This window comes from Sinohyriopsis cumingii, chromosome 15, assembly GCF_028554795.1.
Source record: "Sinohyriopsis cumingii isolate HCF-2022 chromosome 15, ASM2855479v2, whole genome shotgun sequence".
Taxonomy (NCBI): domain Eukaryota; kingdom Metazoa; phylum Mollusca; class Bivalvia; order Unionida; family Unionidae; genus Sinohyriopsis; species Sinohyriopsis cumingii.
The window spans coordinates 77,879,784-77,901,677 of record NC_142975.1 but is presented as its reverse complement, the minus strand read 5'-3'; the positions used below and the strand labels follow the sequence as shown (position 1 = coordinate 77,901,677).

The 21,894-nt window shown below is 34.9% G+C and overlaps 1 protein-coding gene across 1 annotated transcript in view; it reads right to left on the bottom strand.

Annotated features, from left to right (window-relative positions):
- Positions 1-242: 242 nt before the first annotated feature.
- LOC149782126 (thymidine kinase 2, mitochondrial-like) overlaps positions 243-21,894 on the bottom strand; it is a 47,131-nt gene continuing 25,479 nt past the window's right edge. Inside the window, exons 7-10 of the mRNA XM_089933573.1 lie at positions 20,326-20,414; positions 17,288-17,367; positions 13,116-13,196; positions 243-10,390 (exon numbers count right to left, since the gene is read on the bottom strand). Coding sequence (XP_089789699.1) covers positions 10,295-10,390; positions 13,116-13,196; positions 17,288-17,367; positions 20,326-20,414 — 346 coding nt within the window. The 3' untranslated portion in view covers positions 243-10,294. The remainder of the gene's footprint in view (positions 10,391-13,115; positions 13,197-17,287; positions 17,368-20,325; positions 20,415-21,894) is intronic.

The following is a 21,894-nucleotide window of genomic DNA, read 5'->3' as shown; positions in this document are numbered from 1 at the left end:
TCGGATTCAGCCAATGTGGGTATGTGAGAAAGCTTGCCAGTAGCTTCTCGTGGGTCGGTGGTTCTTTCCGGGGTTTTCCCGGGTTCTTCCTCCACCATTATTACTGGCCGAACTTGTATAGCTTATCGTGTGCTGAAAAATGGCGTTAAACCCTACAACAACAACCAATTAGTGTTCTCGTAACCCTACATGAGAGGATCTTTAACAAATTTAGGATTTGAAAAAAACAACAAAAACAACTGCACTGTTCCACTCTTTATCCAACACTATTTACAGATTCACTTTGAATATAAACATGCACATGCAACACATTTAATATTCCAGAAATGCAATGGTATAAAACACTTACAACACAGTTTTATCAGACAACAAACCAGTGCTAATTAGGTGGTCCTTAGTAAACTCCGACAAATCTACAGGCCCAATTAGTTTTATCATTTCTTTGAAAGTTAGTTTGTACAGTGGTCCAACTTAAATCCTAGAATTTTACTGAGCAGCGTACCATATGGATGATGAATTTGATACTTAAAATAAAGGTATAAAAAGTTACCTCCATAACCTTTGTGGGCAAAGCAAAGTTGTGAGAAAAAAAATACTCAAATAGTAGTGCACTGTGTAAATGTAAAAACTTAAATGCTTGAAATGACAACAGAACCATTAAGAAATTCTTCACTACTTGAAGAACGACAATCGATTAAATGATTTCCTTTAGTTTTTTTACTTTCATGATGTTTGAACAATTTGTTGTTTGTTATCTTCTAACTCATCATCATTCACTCTCGTAGCACAGGTTTGTTAATTTGTTCTGTTTGTTACGTTGTTACAGGATTAGATCAAATATGTTTCATTAAAATCTTTACTTTTTTCTTTGAGGTTGTGAAACAAGTTAATGTCACTAGCGAATATAACTGTTTTCCTTCCTATTTAGCAGTTCATTTTCATTAGGTGTCAATTTCAGCCACAAACCTATTAATCTTTTCTTCCCTTTTTATGTACATGTATGGTTTAAATGGACCTCCACCCATGTTGTATATTTTTTTTCTCAGATACAGTATCGCATTTGTCCTTCTGGTTTTCAGTGGATTTGAATCTAGACGTTTAAATGTTTACCTAGATGCTTAACTCCTTCTAAACCTGGGACTGCTTCTTTACGATATATTTTTACCTCTTTTTTCTATGCTAAACTTATTCATACATAAATGGGGATGGGACAGTGTATTCTGTCATGATTTTGAAGCAAATATCTATAGGAACACCAGCATATTTACAAACTCTACATGTTTCTCTCGTTGTCAAGCTCTGAAAAAAAAAACTTAACACAGTTGTTATATTTTTTAATTTTTAGTGATGTCATTCACAATTTCTATTCCAACATGTCTTAACAACAGGTACAATAAGCTTGTGTGATATATCAGTCAGGAGACTGTTTATCTCATCGAATCTGATTAAAATCAGATCTTCACTGCACTGTCTAACATGATCGCTTTGGGGCCATGTCCTGGTGACCTATGTTATTACCATAACCGCTAATTTTATTAGCCAATCACGATTAGTCTTACATCTTTGAGTTTGAAAGACTGCAGTATGGCTGAAGAACACCAATATGTGCCGCATGATCTGATTAACTTTCAAATTTCTGAAGCTGCATTTCCATTGCCTAATTCAAAGTTCACCAGAACATGACCCCTAAGCGGTCATCATCAGATCGTCACGTAGTACAGTGAAGATCTGGCTTTAATCAGATTGTATTTCATCATGAGGACAATTATCGACAAATGACATTGCATTGCATGTAGAATTATATATATATATGTTAATATATAAAATTCTATATAAAATTCTAGTATTCAAGATTGGACCATCCTACAGACCAACTTAATAAGAAACGACACAAGTAATTGTTCATGTAGGTCTGGTTTTACCAAGGCCTGCCCGATTAGCACTGCATAGCTGCCAACCCCCAAATAAAAAAAATACTGCTTGTGACAACAAAAAAACTGATTTTCAGGAACAAATACTGATTTTTACAATTTTAATGCATATGTAACTATTTACAACATATACAACCATCAATAAAGTAGGACAGTGCTTTAAATAATTATTTAATGTCAAAGATGCATGTGTTATACCCATGTTCCATTTGGATGCCCATTCAAAAGGTGCATGAGTGAAACACTCAGGCACAGGCTGTTTATAGTAGCCTTTTCCACACCTTATTTTTTCCCCAATCATTATCAATTTGATTGTACCAACTTTCATTGATGATCTCAATTCTGTGTGATTTTCTTATTGAACTGTTTTTGTTCTAGCATACGAGTAATCCTTTGTGATTTTACTGTCTAGAAAACGTGTGCGAAATAAATCGCCAGCTGAAAAAGGAAGGTTAATTTCCAAAAGAAACTGAGTTAACCGAATTCAGATCGAATTACATCAAGGTTCTCTCTGGTATTTATATGCGTCCTAAGTTCAGGCTGAGTTGTGTATGATGATGCAGCAAGCTTTATTAGCTTTTTCGTGCTCTTTATTTCATGGGCGCCTCCATACCCAATAGCGAAATCACATTACACAATTTGAAAAACGTTTTCTCCTTTACTAGATGGTTTCACAAATCTAAACAAGATGGCACAATTGTCCTTCCAGTTCTGTTTTCTTGTCTTTCCTGGAGAAAATTCTGAATATTCTGCTTTCCTATTCAACATGATTAGAAGTTGAACATTACGAAGATGAGATACAGTGACAGCAGTAACTGTTTGCGAAATCCAATATGGCGGATAAAGACAGGCATTGTAGCCTCGATTTCGAATGAACCAATCATACTGTAGAACTGTATTGCTATATACATGCGATACAGTTCTATCAGAATGAAACCGAGTGCCCGTTTGAAACTGAAAATTGCAAGAAATTGTTTTATATAAAAAAATTAAATAAAAAAAACGTATTTTTTGCAAAAAAGGCACACACCGGTATTCAGGTCCAAAATACGGGACAAATACGGAAAAAGGGGACAGTTGGCAGCTATGGCACTGGTATGTTGCCCCATAAAATTGTGCCATAATTATTTTTACTTGTTTTGTCTACCATTGAATTTCTGGTGCATTAGTTATGTTTTATATATGAAGTTATTTTTTTTATGTATACACAGTACTATTGGACACAGTGCCGTCTTAAGGCATGGGCACACTGGGCAGTTGCCCAGGGACACACGCTTCTAGGGGCATTATTCCTGTGGCTGGGTAGGGCCGGTAGGGGACCCCAGTGCATTGCTTTGCCCAGAGCCTACAATGTTGTTAAGATGGCCCTGATTGGACAAGTGTAAGCACTGGTGGGTAGGAGCATTTTTTCAAATCCAAAAGTTTCAAAATATGTTCCTGTAGGGTTACTAGAACATCACAGCAACTTGTATATTTAAAATGCAAATAATGAAGTGGCCAGTTCTAAAAAAATCATAGTTCCCTTCTCAGTGCAATAACTGATTCATTTTTTACAGTCTTTGTAACAGTGGAAGATCAGGTTACTGCTGGATCACTCTTAAAACTCACATAAAATAAAGTCATGCATCACTGTTTGATACTCATTTTGAAAATGATGCACTGGTTCAATCACACTGAACACCATCCTGCAAACATATATTGTCATTAGTTGGATTAAACAGTCCTTTGTACACTGTCCCACAAATTACACTGGCTACTGCGCATGCAACAAGTATCTTCTTTCATGTCAAAATGACTCTGCTGAAGTTTCCACATCCAATATTCAGCATCCATTGATATGACAACTTTCCTTTGTGCAGCAACTTCAATTATTTCAGTTGCAATTATATCATGACATTCAATGAACGCTGCCAAATGATGGTAGCTTTAGTTTCTGCATTTTTAACTTAACTCATTAATTTTGCAGGTCTCATTTTGAAAGAAGAAGTCTATGGCAAGAATTGCATAAGGCCTAATATATATTGCAACAAACATGCATTGCCTATTGACTCTTGCCCAAGCACCTTGATTTTGCCACTTGAAGTCATCAATGACTTGCCTATTAATGACACTGAGTTTTGGTTTCCTTCAACCAAGTTTCTCATATCGTAACTTTCCACTCATGGAAATAGTCATGTCCATGTCCACAAGCAGTACAGTTCAAACCCTTGTATACAATCCAGGACCTTCATTCATGTCCACAAGCAGTACAGTTCAAACCCTTGTATACAATCCAGGACCTTCATTCATGTCCACAAGCAGTACAGTTCAAACCCTTGTATAGAATCCAGGTCTTTCATTCATGTCCACAAGCAGTACAATTCAAACCTTTGTATACAATCCAGGTCCTACATTCATGTCCACAAGCAGTACAGTTCAAATCCTTGTATGCAATCCAAGTCCTTCACTCATGTCCACAAGCAGTACAGTTCAAACCCTTGTATGCAATCCAGGTCCTTCACTCATGTCCACAAGCAGTACAGGTCAAACCCTTGTATGCAATCCAGGTCCTTCACTCATGTCCACAAGCAGTACAGGTCAAACTCTTGTATGCAATCCAGGTCCTTCACTTATGTCCACAAGCAGTACAGTTCAAACCCTTGTATGCAATCCAGGTCCTTCACTCATGTCCACAAGCAGTACAGTTCAAACCCTTGTATACAATCCAGGTCCTTCACTCATGTCCACAAGCAGTACAGGTCAAACCCTTGTATGCAATCCAGGTCCTTCACTCATGTCCACAAGCAGTACAGTTCAAATCCTTGTATGCAATCCAGGTCCTTCACTCATGTCCACAAGCAGTACCGTTCAAACCCTTGTATACAATCCAGGTCCTTCATTCATGTCAACAAGCAGTACAGTTCAAACCCTTGTATACAATCCAGGTCCTTCATTCATGTCCACAAGCAGTACAATTCAAACCTTTGTATACAGTCCAGGTCCTTCATTCACACTGTTGATAGTATGGACTTTCATCTGGACAGCTTTGGTACTTGCAAGTCCGACTTTGTACTAGTTGCACTACCCCATCCTTATTGATTGCTAAAATTGGCAGATGCACTCAAACATCTGTATGCGTAAGAGACCCAACTGCTGCAATTCTAGCAGTGGATTTCTGATCATCTACAAGGATAATGCCAAACTACTCTCTCTGCATATGGTTCTCGGACTTGAACCTCTCCATACATTCTCATTGTTTTGCCCCATCAACATCTCAAATTTCTTTTTCAGTATTTTTATTATTCCCTCATGGTCACCTTTATCATCACTTTTGGCTTCAGACTCATGAGTGTTAAAAGCATTAGCTAAGGGACTACAGTCCTATCCTGGCATGCAAAAACAAGAGAAAAAAAACAAAACTTCAAAACTAATAATTGAGGAGAAAAAATCACTGCTAAAAGTAGGTCATTTACATGGCAATACAAATACCCCTATGCAATTTTGTTTGTCTACCTCAATTAGTTTTTCTTCAACTATTCCAAGAAAAATTTAGAAAAATTTCAAAAATGTGTCGAGAATTAAGTACTTGCTGTAATAGCCTCAAAAACTAGGGGCTGTTCAATTAAAACATACATGGTACCCAGGGAAGGCAGATTTTAAAATATATATGCCAGGGTACTTTGATTCAGAGTTTATATTAAAATTATAAGAAAATTATAAATTGCATCTATGGGCGAGTACCCCACTTTAAAAGTGCCTTCCCTGGGTCCCATGTATGTTTTAATGGAACAGCCCTAATCAGGTCATTTCCAGATCAATACAAATATGCACTGTAAATTTCAGCAGAGATGCTACCAGGATTTGATCTAAATCTCTGCTCCCCCTGCCATCACCAAACTAGGGGGTGGGGGTGGTATCACTATAGTTCATTATTAACCCAACACTGAAACATTCATCTCTTTTTCTTCCTACACCCTTCTGGTTGATCTATCTTAAAATCAAACTCTTCATAAGATGTCCCCTCTAGTTGTACAAGCATTAATGTTCGTTATCTGTGTATGAAACGTATTGTACTGAAAACAACCTCCAATCTAATGGGGTATATACAGCTACCTTAGCCTGCTTCAGCCAAGTTGGGAAACTTCTTTATGCTTTGTTTCGTAGAATTTCCCACAATTCACAGGTATTGTCTCATGGATATCTGCTTTGAAATGCACAAGATCTGGTGACTCAGCATTTTGTAAGAGGTGTCATCCTAAAATTCAAGCAAGGATTCCCAATGTAAACGGGTTATTTTTCTCATAATATCTGTAAATGTTACACAGCATGCATCATGTCTTGGTTTTCTGCTGTAGCCATATGTTCTGTATCATCAAGATTTCTGAAACTTTGCATACAATTTTGGTTTCTTCTTTTGCAGTTCATCTGACCCAGCATCCAACATCACTTTAGATTTATTTTAGTCTTCCATTTGACAAGAATCTCTACTTCATTTTTCACTTTCTTCATTCTGCGGCTCACTTTGCATATTTATGCCACCACTATCTTGAAGTCGAATAGAATCAGTAACTTTCTGTCCAGATATTGATTATAATCTCACCTAATGGAAATGGACTAAACTTAGCATACGCACATATATGTAGAAAAGGGATCGATCACAGAACCTATATAGTACACGTTATTTTGTTACTAACCTATATCTACATATGCTGGATCAGACAGGTATTTTCATCAAATAAGTATTGCTACTGTTTAAATTTTTTAAAATTATTTTTTATTCAGTTTATCCTAAAAGTTGAATAAAAATTGTATACTGTTCCAAGTGCATTTTTAAATGCACAATATTGAACTAATGTGTGAAAGTTCTCATGAATCACAGCTTTCCAAGTGAAAAAATTTTATAAAAAATTTCCATTCATGTGATTTTGCACCCTGGCAGCATGTTTTGTTGGTCACACTGTACTAAGGTTTCTGTCAAAAGTTAACTCCATCCATAAAGTTTAAAAATGTGTTAAAATTTTAAATTGCTGTAATAACCTGAAAGTCAAATGAATCTGCATATAATTACAAATCTGCCGATAGATTTTTATTTCTCTACCTGGTGTAATAAAACAAATCTATGTATAAAATGTTTTAAAAAATAATACAATGGCTCAAATTCTAATAATGTAGTCAACTTATGACCATGAAAAAGTCTGTCGACTGTAATTTTAATAGTCTTTGTTCTACCACAAAAAGAAAATGTCATAGTCGTATGGACTTCAGATTTAACAGTACACAGATGGATGGGGGCAGAACAATGTGCTGTCTTAGTGAGGGTATAAAAAAGACAATTTATGTAAGGAGGTGCTTTGGCTTGTATGAGATCATTTTATTATCCATAAATATGAGTTATTGTTGATAATTACAAATTAAAAAGTCAGCATCATAGACAAGAAAGATGTGTATAATTATTTAAATAGTATTATGTACATAAAGAACAGTTTATAAATGGCACATGCACACATACTAAGTTGTGTAGAACACTTCACATTCATTATTCTTTAAAACACCTTGACATTTCTGGATTAAAACTCAATTGATCTTTAATTTATAAACAATTGTACAACTTATGATATTTATTATCTTGTCTTTCATTTTATTTTCTTATTAAAATTCAATTGATCTTTAATTTATAAACAATTATACAACTTATGATATTTATTATCTTGTCTTTCATTTTATTCTTTGAGTGCATTTATGTACTATAATTGAAATATTACTAATATACATAAGCAAAATTGTTCAATAAACATTTTAAAAAATTAGCACATGATCAAATCGGTTACTCACAGTAATGATTAACAATGCGATGTCAAATTAGGATACAATTACAGATATTTACATTTTTTTAAAAAGAAACGTGTATGCAGAACAAAAAAATTAATGCACATATTGATGACATTGTGGATTTCATTGGTTTGTGTATTAAGTAGAGGGCTGGCATAATTAATCCAATAATCAATTAATCTACTGATATAGGCATTAAAATCAATTATCGATACATGAAGTTGAGCACTTATTTAGCATGACATTTTACCACCCTAAAAACTACTCTTATGCTGCATTTAGAACTACAATTTATTTAATCTCAACCAGAGGAGCTTGACATAACAAATGTAACATACCTGTGCATGTCTTAACCAAAGACAGCATGGAATTCCATTCAGTTCTGATTCAGCCCTAAACTTCTTTTCCACTCCCTTTCATTGATGATGTGTCATAGTCAAAGTTTACAAACTCTAATTATGTCATGAATCAATAAAACAAGAACATAAAATGTGTCCATTTAAAAGAAATACAGATGAAGTTGCAAGTTGCTTGCTTGATTCTACTTAAGATTAACCAAGACTAACTGCCTTTCTTAACATTCAATAAAAATAGCAAGGGCAGGGAAACTAATCATGCTAAAGTTTCGGACAATATACGACGCCTAAAGCCAAGCTCCTGTGGTTTCATTCAAAAGAGTTAAGTTGTGCAATATAGAATGGTACAATGTGCAGGGCCACCAATGCTATTACTTTCCTGTCCACCAAAAAATAAGTAAACTTGATTAACAGTCTATATATGCATATCAATAACCTAGACCAATCTTGGATCCCATTAGCCAGCCCTAGTATTCAGTTTTATAAATATTCTGGCGACATCAATATGCAAGGAGATTTAACAAATATTTAATGCACCGGTATAATCAAGTAAATAAAAACTAAGTCATTCTATGAATAAATGATACATAAATACATAATTTAATATTTTATTTTTGACATTCTTCTCCTTCGAATGCTTTCAGTTTCTGACTGGTCATAATGCATGAAAAGTTTGTCCTCCATGTAAAGTAACAATCTGCAATGAAGCTTGCCACAGGGAAACTGCAAGATTTAAAAGATCCCTGTGAATTAAAAATTATTAATTTTTTTGTGCATAAGCTTGTGTATGGTAAACTGTGACCCAACCACTGCAAATTTCTTCACTTCCATGAAATTATTTTCAATCGGGTAAAAAAATGACATGTCTTTAAATTTCAGGCATGTCAAATAGTGATCCAACCATCATGAATAAATATGTCACATTATTCTTTTACTTGGTAAAAATGGAAACACATTCAGACCCATGCAAACAAAAAACTATATCCAGGTCTGTATCAAATGCCACATGTAACTTCACAGTAAAGTCAACTTCCCGCATAATATAAGACCCAAGTCAAGTAAAGGTTATTACTAATAGAAATAAGGATGATGAAACATTCTAATACAGTATAATATAGTTCCAATAACCAAAGCCAGACTACTTTTTTGATGATGTTGGTTGAAAGACCAGTTGACCCTTGGGGTTCAGTTGACCCTTGGGGTTCAGCTTCATCTCAAGTTATCATTTTAGTCATCCTTTCATTAAATTAAAACACCAAGCCCCCTCTCCCCAAAAAAACTAAGCTGCAGACAAGTCACAAATTCTAGTGATAGATCTGCAGTTTTAAGCCACAAAATTTCTACAACATGCATTACTTGGGTAAATTTCCTGGACAATATGAAAAAATAAAACAGACATTTCTGCAAGATTCTTGGAGATATCAACTTGTAATGGCAATGGAGTGTTGAGAGACGCATAAGTGCCACCTATGAGGAAGTATGATTTCAAGCAAGTGTAGAAAACTTGTGTAAATGTTTAGCCATGTATAAGTAAATAGGAGCAAGAAAATGACAACATTAAATAACACAAATGTGACTACCTATGTAAACATGATTATTAGACTTAAAATCAGATAAAAATATCAAATTCCAACTACCACACAAGTACTGCATTTTGAATATACCAACAGGGAAACATAAAACTTAAAAAATCTGGACGACTTCTAAAAATCTATTTTCCATCAAGATGAATTTCTGTTGAAATTAAATAAAATTTTCATCATGAAAATGCCTGACATGTAAAATTTTTCCAACAAAACAGTTATGGTACATAATTGCTGTAAAATCACTCCATTGACTTGATGGCTATATTAGTACAACATGGTTATAATTTCAATCAATACAGAAATTGTGCACAGTTGGTACCTAAAAAAAGGTGAATGACAGAGAACTGGTTGATTCTTTTAAGTTCATTTCAAAGTATCTTCTGAATAACATTACTGGCTGCTTCTCTTCCTAAATGTTCCTTGTCAAATTGTCCGTTTTCTTGCTCACTTTCAGACATAATTGGTAAACAACTGCTTTCACTCTTTTAAAAATATATTACTCCTAAAATCCATTAATTGAATGACATAAATGTAATAGCAGTGTAGCCAGCTGAGTGTCTGTCTGTTTCTTCTCATATTTTTATCATGAATTTGAGAAAATGTAAATGATCATCTAGCTCATATTTTCCTTATTCCTCAGAAGGATACTGTCCTTATGCTTGTCAAATCTCTTGTACATCTCTTGAAGGTCACAATCTGTGTTGATTACCTGCAAAAATTTGCATATCATTTAATAAAGTTGAATCTGCTTACAACAAACTTGGATTTAACAAATTTACCAATTGCATGAAATATTTGATGTATCTCTGTTAATAAAGATGATGATTTATCCATGTGTTGTTTTAAGAAATGCTTTCCAAGCAAACAATAAACCTCTTCTTTCTCATTCCGCTAACTATTTCTTCATAAAGATTCATAATACTGTGAAAATTTAATGAAAATTTGAGGATAAATGTACAGATGTTTGAGTCAACTTTGCAGAGATGCTGCCAGAAATCTTAAGAGAGAGCGTGAGGTCCCACATGCCTGCCTTTGGCTGGGGTGGGGGTGGGGGTGTAATATGCCAAATGGTAACTGGAGGGTGACAACATTATGAAAAGGTGCAGAAACACCAAACACATACACACAAAATTATAAATCTGTATAGGATTTTCTTTAGCTTTTTTTTTTATCTCGTCAGATATTCTGACATTTTCTTATTACAGCAATAGAGTTTCAAATGTCCATAGCTGCCAACCTTCCAGGCTCACAATTAGTGAAAATAGGGATAAAAAGTCGTGAATTTGGACATGAATTCGTGAAAAATACCATGACAATAACTCCATCCACTCTGACTACTCCGACCGTCATTACTACACTATATCAAGTTTGCAAAATAAAAATAAAACACTACATATATGCAGAAATATTTATTTATCAAGACATGATACTATGGCAGACTTGAACTTCCTCAACTGCTTGACCGTAAATTTGTTTTCTAAACACTAAAAACAGTTCCGACTTCTTGCCTGCTGGTTGATCCTGGGGACTAAAATTGCTGGCAAATTTTCTGCAGCTAAGGAGACCCTAAAGTCTGTCTTATTTTTCCTCACTAAAGAAAATACTCTTTCGTTGTCACTGTTGCTGTGAGGAATGCACAGGAGCTGCAGCATTTTTGGTTCTTCCACATGAAAATTTGGAAGCGATTTTCGAGTCCGGGAACATGTCAGAACAAATGTTTAGCATGGTCTCCAGCTGATAAAGGTAGATTGTGTTCAACACAAGAAAACTCACAAATAATGCTTAAGCGTTGGTAGCCTGCAGGTTTTCCGCCAATGGTTTAAAATATTCCAGAGCCGAAATCTGCGAATTCTTAATTTTCCCAACTTCTACGTGTTTTTTGCAACCGACATTCTTCCTTACATCGTCTCTGCGATGGCACACTGAGTGCAAAAAGCATGAATGAATATCAATGTTTAATGGCAGAATGCACGGTCAATTTTTGATATATTCCAAATTAAACTTCACTTTTTGAGTAATACATTTCTTTTTCCTTGGTGGTGAAGACGTTTTCAAAATCTTACATGCGATGCTGAACGGTAACTCGAATCAGTGTTTTGACGCATGCGCGGATCAAATTTCCGGTTAGGCCCCAGTTTCTCTCAAAAGCACTTGAAAAACTGCTCTTATATATATAGATTAAAATAGGCTAAAATGTTTGCGACCGGGCCAACTGTACTAATCAGCTGTAGATCTACTAATATCGTGACCAGCGGTACCGGACCGTTTCGGCAACTGCGAATATCATGACTAGCGCTTAATGGGAAATCGGTTATTTTATTAAAGATTTAAAATAATTGAGGATCGGAAAATTCGTGAATTTTTGTCTTACGGCGTGAATCCGTAAATCGCTGAAAAAGTCGTGAAATTCACACCAAATTCGTGAGGGTTGGCAGCTATGAATGTCTGTGGTTCCCCAATTCCTCAGAGTAGTGTGAATTTTGCTTTGAGGACAGTATGATTTCTCAATGGATCGATTTACTATACTGCTCCAAGAAACAATTTAATCTGGATACTTCCACAAATTCTGCAATACTCCAACAGATTTAATATACAGGAGCTTATTCAAACAATATTCTTCACAGATATAGGATTAATTGATTACATGGATTAATTGAAATCATGGAGAAAATGCAAATAAGGATGATCTTGATCAGCAATTAAAAATTATTTTTTTAAAAATTACACATTGTGTTTAAGAAATCATTGAAACCACAGATAACTTGCACAATTTTTCCCACAATATAGATATATGCATCCATCAAGTTAACAGACTTTCTGTGGCTGTCTTCCAAACAATGCAGCATTCAAACTGGAGATGGAAGCTACCACAAATATCAGATAGAAAACCAAACCTTTGTTGTCATCTATCCCTTCTATTAAAATATCACGAACCTCACTCAATCAGTGTACATGTAATTAGCTTACAAGGAAGAGTCCATATTGTATATGGGAATATGACCTTTTACCCTAACCCCCTCCAACCCCGATTGTTGTTATCTGAAACCTTCATTCCTTATCATACCCAATGTGATTCCTCTCCCTCAGTCAGCGAAAAGGATTTTGGGTTAGAAGAATAACATAGTAACGTATGGATGGGCAGGTAGACTTGACTTGTGGCAATATACCTATCACAATATACCTATCACAATATACCTATCACAATATACCTGCACATGTGCATATATAATTATTTTATATGAACCTCTTAACAGTTTCTTAAAAATTTTAGCGGAGAATTTGTCAATGAACGACTTTTAATACACTGTCAAAATCTGTGGTGTTGGAAATTACAAAAATGTAATAATTCCTCAAAAGCAATTCATCTAATGAACACTTTCAAGACTGCTTTATATTTAGCTACATTATTTATTTTCTTTAAATTTTATACTTACCAATACAGGACATGGAGCTTTGAATTTATTCTGATGAATAAGCCAATCTTCATGGAGATCATGGAGAGACTGCAAGTAATCCTGAAATAAACATTTAAAATTTCTTTATTTTGACCCCAAAAAGTGATTGCATTTCCTGCTCATGACTTCTGATCTTACTGCCCATAACTAGGGACCCTCCAAGCCTGATAAATTGGCCACACATAATTTGTCATTAATGTACATCTATTTATATGACTAGGCTCCTGCCACTGTAATGTAAATTTGCTATTTCCCTCACACGACAGACTAATGCCTTTGCATGACAAACTAGAGCTTCTACATTCAATTCATAGAAGTTTGGGATGACAGTGTTGCACTGTGGATCCTATGAGGGAATCTGTGTCCCCATGTCCCACAACTCAGGAGGCCCACAAAATGTCAATGACAAAGTTTCTTTCATTATAAACATTTTTTAAAAATTGAAAGAGATGCAGTGAAAAATTGCAGGACAACTGAAATCTTCCATTTTAAATAGAACACTGACATCATCAAGGAGCATCTAATTAAACAAATGGACCGCTCCGGTGTCCTAGTGGTTACAGCATCCGCCTCGGATGCAGGAGGTCATGGTTTCAATCCCCAGCCGAGTCATACCAAAGACTTACAAAAATGGTACTAACAGCTACCTCGCTGGGTGCTCAGCATTAAGAGGTTAGTGTTAGGGCTGGTCGGCCTGGTGTCAGGATAATGTGACTGGGTGGGACATCGTGCTACATGTCTGCGGCATGATGCCCCAGTGCTGGACATCACTATAAACTGTCACGCTGCAGATATCGTAGCAATATGGCTGAAAATTTTTTAAAGCTATGTTAAAAATCCAAATCACACACATCACACATTAAACGAATGCTGTGAATTTACTATTTGTGTTGGGGCACCAGTTTTATCATGGTTGCTACTATGAATTAAAAGACCATCTGTGGAAACAACAGGACCCTCTTCAAAATCCTCAAATTCAAGTAAATAAGAAAATGGACCCGCATCCAAGTGTTGGATGGGGGACGATGGTGGAGGCTGAGCATGTATAAATTAGTATTTTCAGTCTAGTGATTGCATAAGAAGCACTTGTTAAAGATCAATAAAATCTGGAGACACCTGCTACAAAACCGACATTGTCCACACATAATATTTTCAAATCTGTTTTTGTTTTCTAATAAGAGAAACAACTGGGTGAGAAAAATTGTTATTCGGCAAGTCACTATATTCTGAGCCTCTGGCTTAATCAAATAATTCCCCTCTCCCCCTCGTCCATCACATCCAATTTAGACTTGGATGTGGTCCATTATTTTCTACAAGCATTAGGCCTCATGTGTATAAATTCACGTTTAAACACTAACAAAATACCCACTAAAATAAACTACTGTCACTTTATATGTAAATCGACTTGCATGAAATTTCTTGTTTAAATTTATTCACTATAAATAATTTATTTATTAATTTAATATTATCATTATTATTTTAGTTTTAATAAAATAAATTTCTTGGATAATGTTCAATCTGCCATTTTAAGAATTCCCCAAAGGTAACATATCATCTATATGCAGCAGATGTCAATGCTAAATGATATGAACGGCTTTTAAATATCGTACATCATTTCCCAACGTTTGTATCACCACTTTCAATTATATATTAACATGGTATCTCTAGCCACTGGCAGTGTGGAAAGGAACAATCGACTAATCCCCATTTCTAAGACGTGCAGATCTATTGAAATAATGTAAAAGTATGTATGCAACAAAGCCTTTCCTCTGAAAATGGAGGGATTTTCAAACAATAGCTCTTCCTTTGCTTGCAACTTTTGAGTACAGTTGGAAAATAAACTGAAAATGAATGCTTTATGCATGCATATTATGAATATTCACATATATCAATGTTTGTACCCTTGCTGTTGCTAAGAATACTAAAACAGCCAGTTTTCAATGACAGCATGTGAAACTCTAATTCTGTAGAAGAAACAAATTAAAACATAACCACATGTCCTATATCCCAAGTAAAAGCCTTTGCCTGAAATAGATTCATAATAACAAAGACAAAAAGAGAGGTAAACAGGTCAACTGTAATCTGTATTTTTCAGTTACCTGACAATTGTCATCTTCCTCGTGTATTAGGAGACTACTTTATTCCATTATCGATTAACATCTCTAAATCATTCTTGTTTTAATTACTGTATATATTTTTACAACAACCACATGGTTATGCAGTGTTATTTACACACCAAAACAGCATTATTTATGGAAGAGTTATCTGCCTTTGCAAGTGTATGTCATTTTTCAACAACTGACTTGACTCTGGATGTGTACTTTGTTCTTTATCATGGAGGGATACATCTATGTAAGCAATAGTGCCTGCAATACTAAAACCCACAAAGCCTGAAATCTTAAGAGTCAGATGGGTTCAGTGATGGTATACCATCCTTGTTGGCAGCATTTCTAATTTCTATAACTGTACAAAGGCATGATATAAATTCACCTCAAGAGTATTGGAAGGTCAGCTGCTTTAGTAATGGTATGAACAGTATAATAAACAGTATCAACAAGTTTAAAACTGATTTATTTTTAAACAAAACTCGACAAAATTCTGACCACATAGTTGAAAATCTAAATCTGTACTCAATATACATATGCTTCTTGTCAGCACAAAGTGATATATTTCATGAAGTCTGGACAACAACTCTTTGTAGCAGGTCATGTGATTTTATTAAACCTTAAAGAGCACCTCTCCTGCAAGCCTTAGGGTGAAAATGCTAAATTATACATGACAATTTATGCTCAACATTGCTCAAATTGCAACATATAGTCACTGAGCACATCTAACAATTTTATCTATTTCTAACTATTTAATAATTCTAAAGATCATAAAATTTTACACTTAATGAAATGATATTCCAAGATTCTCTAGCCATGGACAAAATGAGGTTTGCTTTTTTATCTTACATTATGAACACATACTGGAACATCTTTGTGAACAGACTAGGATCATCAAGCTCATGGTATGTACTCCCACCAATCATTCAATAATTCTGAATCCGAAATGTCTCTGGAAGGAATAACTGAATGACCAAGTGCCAATAAACCAAATAGTGTCAATGTCCAAAGAACTCGCGAAACTGAAAACTTTCCTTCCCAAAAATGTAATATCTAGAATCAAATGATATCCATGAACCAACATGTAACCTACTCTTATTTGAAAAAAAATCACCCACTTTCATTCAACAAAAAACATCCAAACATGAAAATTTTACAGAAAATTCAAAGTTTTCATCACACATTTGCACTGCATCATATCACTGATAATAAAGTTTCAACTCTAAATTTTTTCTTCACCTGGCACAAGGTTCAAACAGTCAAGGCCATATATTTTTCAAGCTGATGGGCTAACTGACTTGCTGGCGCAAAAATCAATCCAAAGCACTGCAGTTTGACCAGGTCTCATTTTAGAAATACACTCCTGTGCAAAGATCACATGACTTTTTGTGTGCACTTGTCCTTATCAGCATCCTGTGTCTCCCAAATTTGTAAACTATTCATAACTGACACGCATTAAGATATGCAGTGAATTTTAGCCTAATGGCTATTTAAAATGTACGTCTCCTAGCAATAATGGTGAAAATGTATAAAGCTATTGAATTATGACAAATCTGTCCCTTTAATCACATGTACCACAGGATGTTCCATGTATACTGCTTAACATTCTTTCCTAATTTTCAGGATATATGTATATTTTTTTCTTCAGGCCAAATCCAAATGAATGCGAAACAGACTAATACAGAGCCCAAGCTCAACATCAACAGTGTTTATATGCACTACATATTTACTACAGGCAGTACAAATGATTGCCAGTGAGTGAAAATAATGTGTATAAAACAAAGTAAGAATTTGTATATGAATTTCGTACTGGTCATTTGTAAACATTTCAAACTGCATGGAGAATTATAGAGAATTCAGATGTATAAAACAATGGTATATCTTGATGCAACTTGCCAACTAGTCGCACCTCACTACTGATCTTCACATCACATGGACACAATGTTGGATCATTTCTGTCCTAAAGAGATATCTTTTGCATCCATAATTCAACCGTCTGACAATGCAACCTCCAAATGCCCAGAATCAGACTTGTGGAATACTTACAATAGGAACACTCTGTTCTTCATGTCTATTTCTGGCTCTAATTCTATCCTGACATGTCTTGGGAGATGCTTGGAGATAAACTGCAACATTTAAAGGCAAATTTGGAATGCATATGAATTTAGTTCATTCAAGAATGCTCTATACAGAACATGTATACAAGAAAGAATATCAAACAAAACTTAAGATAAAAGATCAATACAAGGCTCAAGTGGACTCAAGATCTGACTACCATCTAGGTGGAAGTCAAATGAAGGGCAGATGGACAAGAGCCAATATTTTTAAGGTAAAATGTTTTTTTAATATTATTCTGATTGCACAAATCCCCCCCTCTCGAGCCAAAATGGTTGCTAGGATCATCTTGACATGGTCAAGCAACAATGGTGTTAAAATGTCATTTGTCTGCTTAAAAAAATATTAGGCAAAATTAATCTCTCCTTGAATATGGGGACCGACGCCAAAAAACCCTATAATTGGTTACTACTTGAACCAAGGTGCACTACCTCTAGACAAGACATCACTTTAACAGCCTAGAAGAACTGGATTTGTGAGGTACTCCTTTCATATTACAATTAAGTAATGTATCAGAAGAAATGTGGTCAATATATTTTCCAACATTTGAATGTTCTTATATGTAAACTTTTAATAATGACAGCCAAACTCGATGGTACATCAGCGCCATTTATGAAAACCTGAAAGGTCTACCAGGATGCTTTCTGTCATTACTGGTCAATAGAATGACTAGCGTTTTAGACGTCACTTTAAGGTCTTTCTATTGTTTTTCAGTGGTGGCTATATTTGAAATGAATTGGCATCTTTTGGAAAAACATGACAGGCTTTCATCACAGGATGCTTTCTGTGAAATCTGGTCAAATCCAACAGTAACTGGAGACAAAGTCACTACAAGGTTTTGTTATTTTTAATAATGGTTGCCATATTTGATATCAGATCAGTAACATTTTAACAAATCGGAAAGGCATTCATACCAGGTTCAGATCAGTAACATTTTAACAAATCGGAAAGGCATTCATACCAGATTGCATTCTGTCAGATTTGGTCAAATTCTGTTCAGAAGCCTTAGCGAAGTTGTTGGAAGATATTTATTTTGTCAGTAATGGTTGCCATATTTGATACTGAATCAGCATCATTTGTTCAAACTTATAGGTGTTCATACTAGGGTGCTCTCCAGACAAATGGAAAACAATGCAGGACAGACACAGAAGCTGTCCTGGCTTTACATAGACCAAGTGAATTAAAAAATCTATGCTGTATTTCCCCTCATGTCAGGACTAGGACCAAACCGTCAAAGTGGAATATGGCTTAATGTCCGACAAAGGTATCTTTGGTGATAATTTATCCAAAGGTTGTAAAAAAATGGCATTAGCATTTGTCATCAAGTATAGCTTATCATAGGATAAATACAAGGTAGTCAGCAACAGTTGATTTTGAACTGATCCCAAGCTGGGAGATTACCCATTCATACACAGAAAGATGTATCTCCATAACTTTACTATGTCATCACTTTCAAATATAAATCTATTAGAGACCCATTTAACAGCTTATATTCAAACAGACCTGGCTGAAGAGTCAGAATAACATTGTATATAAACTCAGCCATTTAACAGCTTATACTCAAACAGACCTGGTTGATGAGTCTGAATAACATTGCAAATAAACTCAGCCAGTTATTATTGTAATAACTAACAAATATTTATAGAGCAAAGAGATTGGTCGATACATGCATCTTCAAAACAATATAATGACATGTACAGTTTCATTGTGATCAATAATAACTGAGAATATTTGTGTTCAGAGGATTCTATGATACTCTACACCAAGCACAAAGTTAAAATGGACAGAAACTCTTAACAAAACTCACTGGTGCACAGCAATTTGTTTGATTTGCAAACATTCAATATTCATAGCCTTTGCCAAGTTTGATGGCAGTCAACTGAAATCTGTGAGACCAGCTGCACTTGTAAGATTCGATCATAAATTACAGTCAGCTGTAAGTCATAAGAGATCAGTAACTCAATAAATTCAGTATCTCAGTAACTCAGTAAAAATTGGGGAACACAGTGACCTGATACATGTATCTTCAGGTGATTACCACAGCATTTTTTTTAAATGTTTGATAGACTGCATTAAGCTACAACACAAAGGAGCTATAAATCAAACAAACATTTCTGGTGCAAAGTGATTTGCCAAAGTGAACTATTTCAAGTGATAACAATATTATTTAAAAACTGTTATGGCAATCAATAAAAATTGGGGGACTAGCTATGGTAATAAGATTGTGTCATAGACTGCATTAGGTTACAAGACAAAAAAATGAAGAAACTGGAACATATAGTGTTGGAACAAAGTGATTTTGCTAGCACATCTTCAGATGACGACCACAATATTTATCAAATCCATCAAAACCTGCAGAACAAATTGTGCATAATGAGACTGTGTCATACACTGCATTATTAATTTGTTGCTATGTGCATCTCCAGGTGGTGATCACAATATTATAAAGCTGCACAGAATACTCACCAAGTTTCATGGCAATCCATCAAAAACTATATGGTCTGTTATGATGAGACTGTAGCAAACTGCTTTAAGATAAATCGGTAATAACTCTAACTTAAGTTGCTGGAGCAAAGTGATTTTTTAGTAAGTGCATATTCAGATGATAACCACAATATTACCATGGCAGTCTATTAGCTGTACTATGAGATTGTGTGCCTGATGAAAGGATGAACAGATGGCCATGTGGATTACTATATACTCCAACCTCTATATAGAGGTGGGTCGGGTGGGGTATAAAACTGAGAGGAGGGATTTTCTGAATACATGGGATTTAATCAAGAAATAAATGCACATATTTTTTTAATATTTTTCTGTGTTATTTTGAGAGACATTAGCATTAGTTTTACAATCATGTGTTCTAAAACATACCATGCTATCCATGTTCCATTCCAAACTTTCATATTTTATTTTACCTCTGAACATATTCAAGTTCTTATTACCTGACCCATAATTATTAGGCAGCTTACCAATTAGGTCTACATGCATATCCTGGTTTTCTTGAATCCAGTTGTAGAATTCGGACAGAATGGCATAGTCAACCTCTGGCATCAACTTACTGAAGAAAAAATATTTATATTAATTTTCTGATCACTTTAACATTAGAAAATAAGCCTTGATTTTCAAATTCAACCTTACCAGAATGAAGAAAATGTAGTCTTTTCCATCTACATGGCATATTGACAAAGGGAACAAACTCCTACCTATTACTTCCCCTTAAAACTGCTAGGTGGCTACACAAACAAAAATGTTTGCCAGTTTAAAGCAAGCAATACATCAACCAGAGGCTTGTATAGGTCGGGTGGTGTCAGTTCTATAAAATTGAATGTGATCAGGTTAGAATTATCAGAAAGAGATTATACAAAATTTACTTTATCTGTTGAACACATTCCCCAATCACATTATTTAAGAAGAATAGGAAATAGCTGGTGGAAATGCACAAGCATTCAATATCTACCACAGGAACTTCATAAGAGCTGGATTCCTATTTAAAAAATAAAACTGGTGATCACTTGGGCTGCTTCTACTGGATCCACCAGCTTAAATTATCATCTCTGTGAAGCTAGATCTTGAAGGAAAAAAAAACTTAAATCCAGTTCACTGTGCAAGCCAGCCAATTGCTTTTATTATCTCAGATTGAAGCATCATGTTTGAATGCAAGGCTCCCAGTAATCACTCATATTTTATGCTGAAATCTTCATGAGATGTATCCAATGTTTTGATATCTCAGAGTGCATCAAGTGTATTGCTCACTATAGCCCAGGATTCATACTCGTTTGGCAAGTCAAAATTCAAGGACTTTTCAAGGACTTTATTCATTTTTTTCAAGGACCCAAAGGCCCAGTGCACTTTAGGTATATTTATCAATGGCCATTTAAAGGATTAGTGTAAATGTTGTTATTTCCTGACAAGGGGTTTCGTAATATTTGGGCAATAGGTTTGCGACTTTATAATAGAGAATTTTTTTATAAAATCTTGGAAGAATAACAACACTTTATTTCTAAGAAAAACAAATTAATTCAGATCAGTTTCATGCAAAAATGGCATGGTCTATTGTCAGTCTAAGACATTGCTATGTGACTGATAATACCCAAAAAATTAGATGAGACGAATAAATGCACAACATTTACAAAAATCAACAGGATGGAAATTTTGATTGAGATTCAGAATCGATAGCCCAGTTATTTGGTAAAGGCAAATTTGTAGAATGCTTCATTATGGAGGTATAATCCACCATTATTTTACATGCAAGTATATAGGAAATTAATTACCAGGTCTTCTATTCTTTTTCGACACCAAATGTGGTTAAACACACACTTCCCAGCCATTTTACTCCAAGTGAAATGGGTAAGCTCTCACAGAAAAATATGAAGATAAATCTTCCATATTCTCAATGCCATATCCTTTGGTGGATATGAATGAAGCCTCCTGAATATTTGGTAGCGATCAAAAATTACGGAAATCGACTTCTGGAATAACTTAGACGCATGATATGATACATTCACATGGCATCTTAAAATTGTCTGCTACATGTCGCC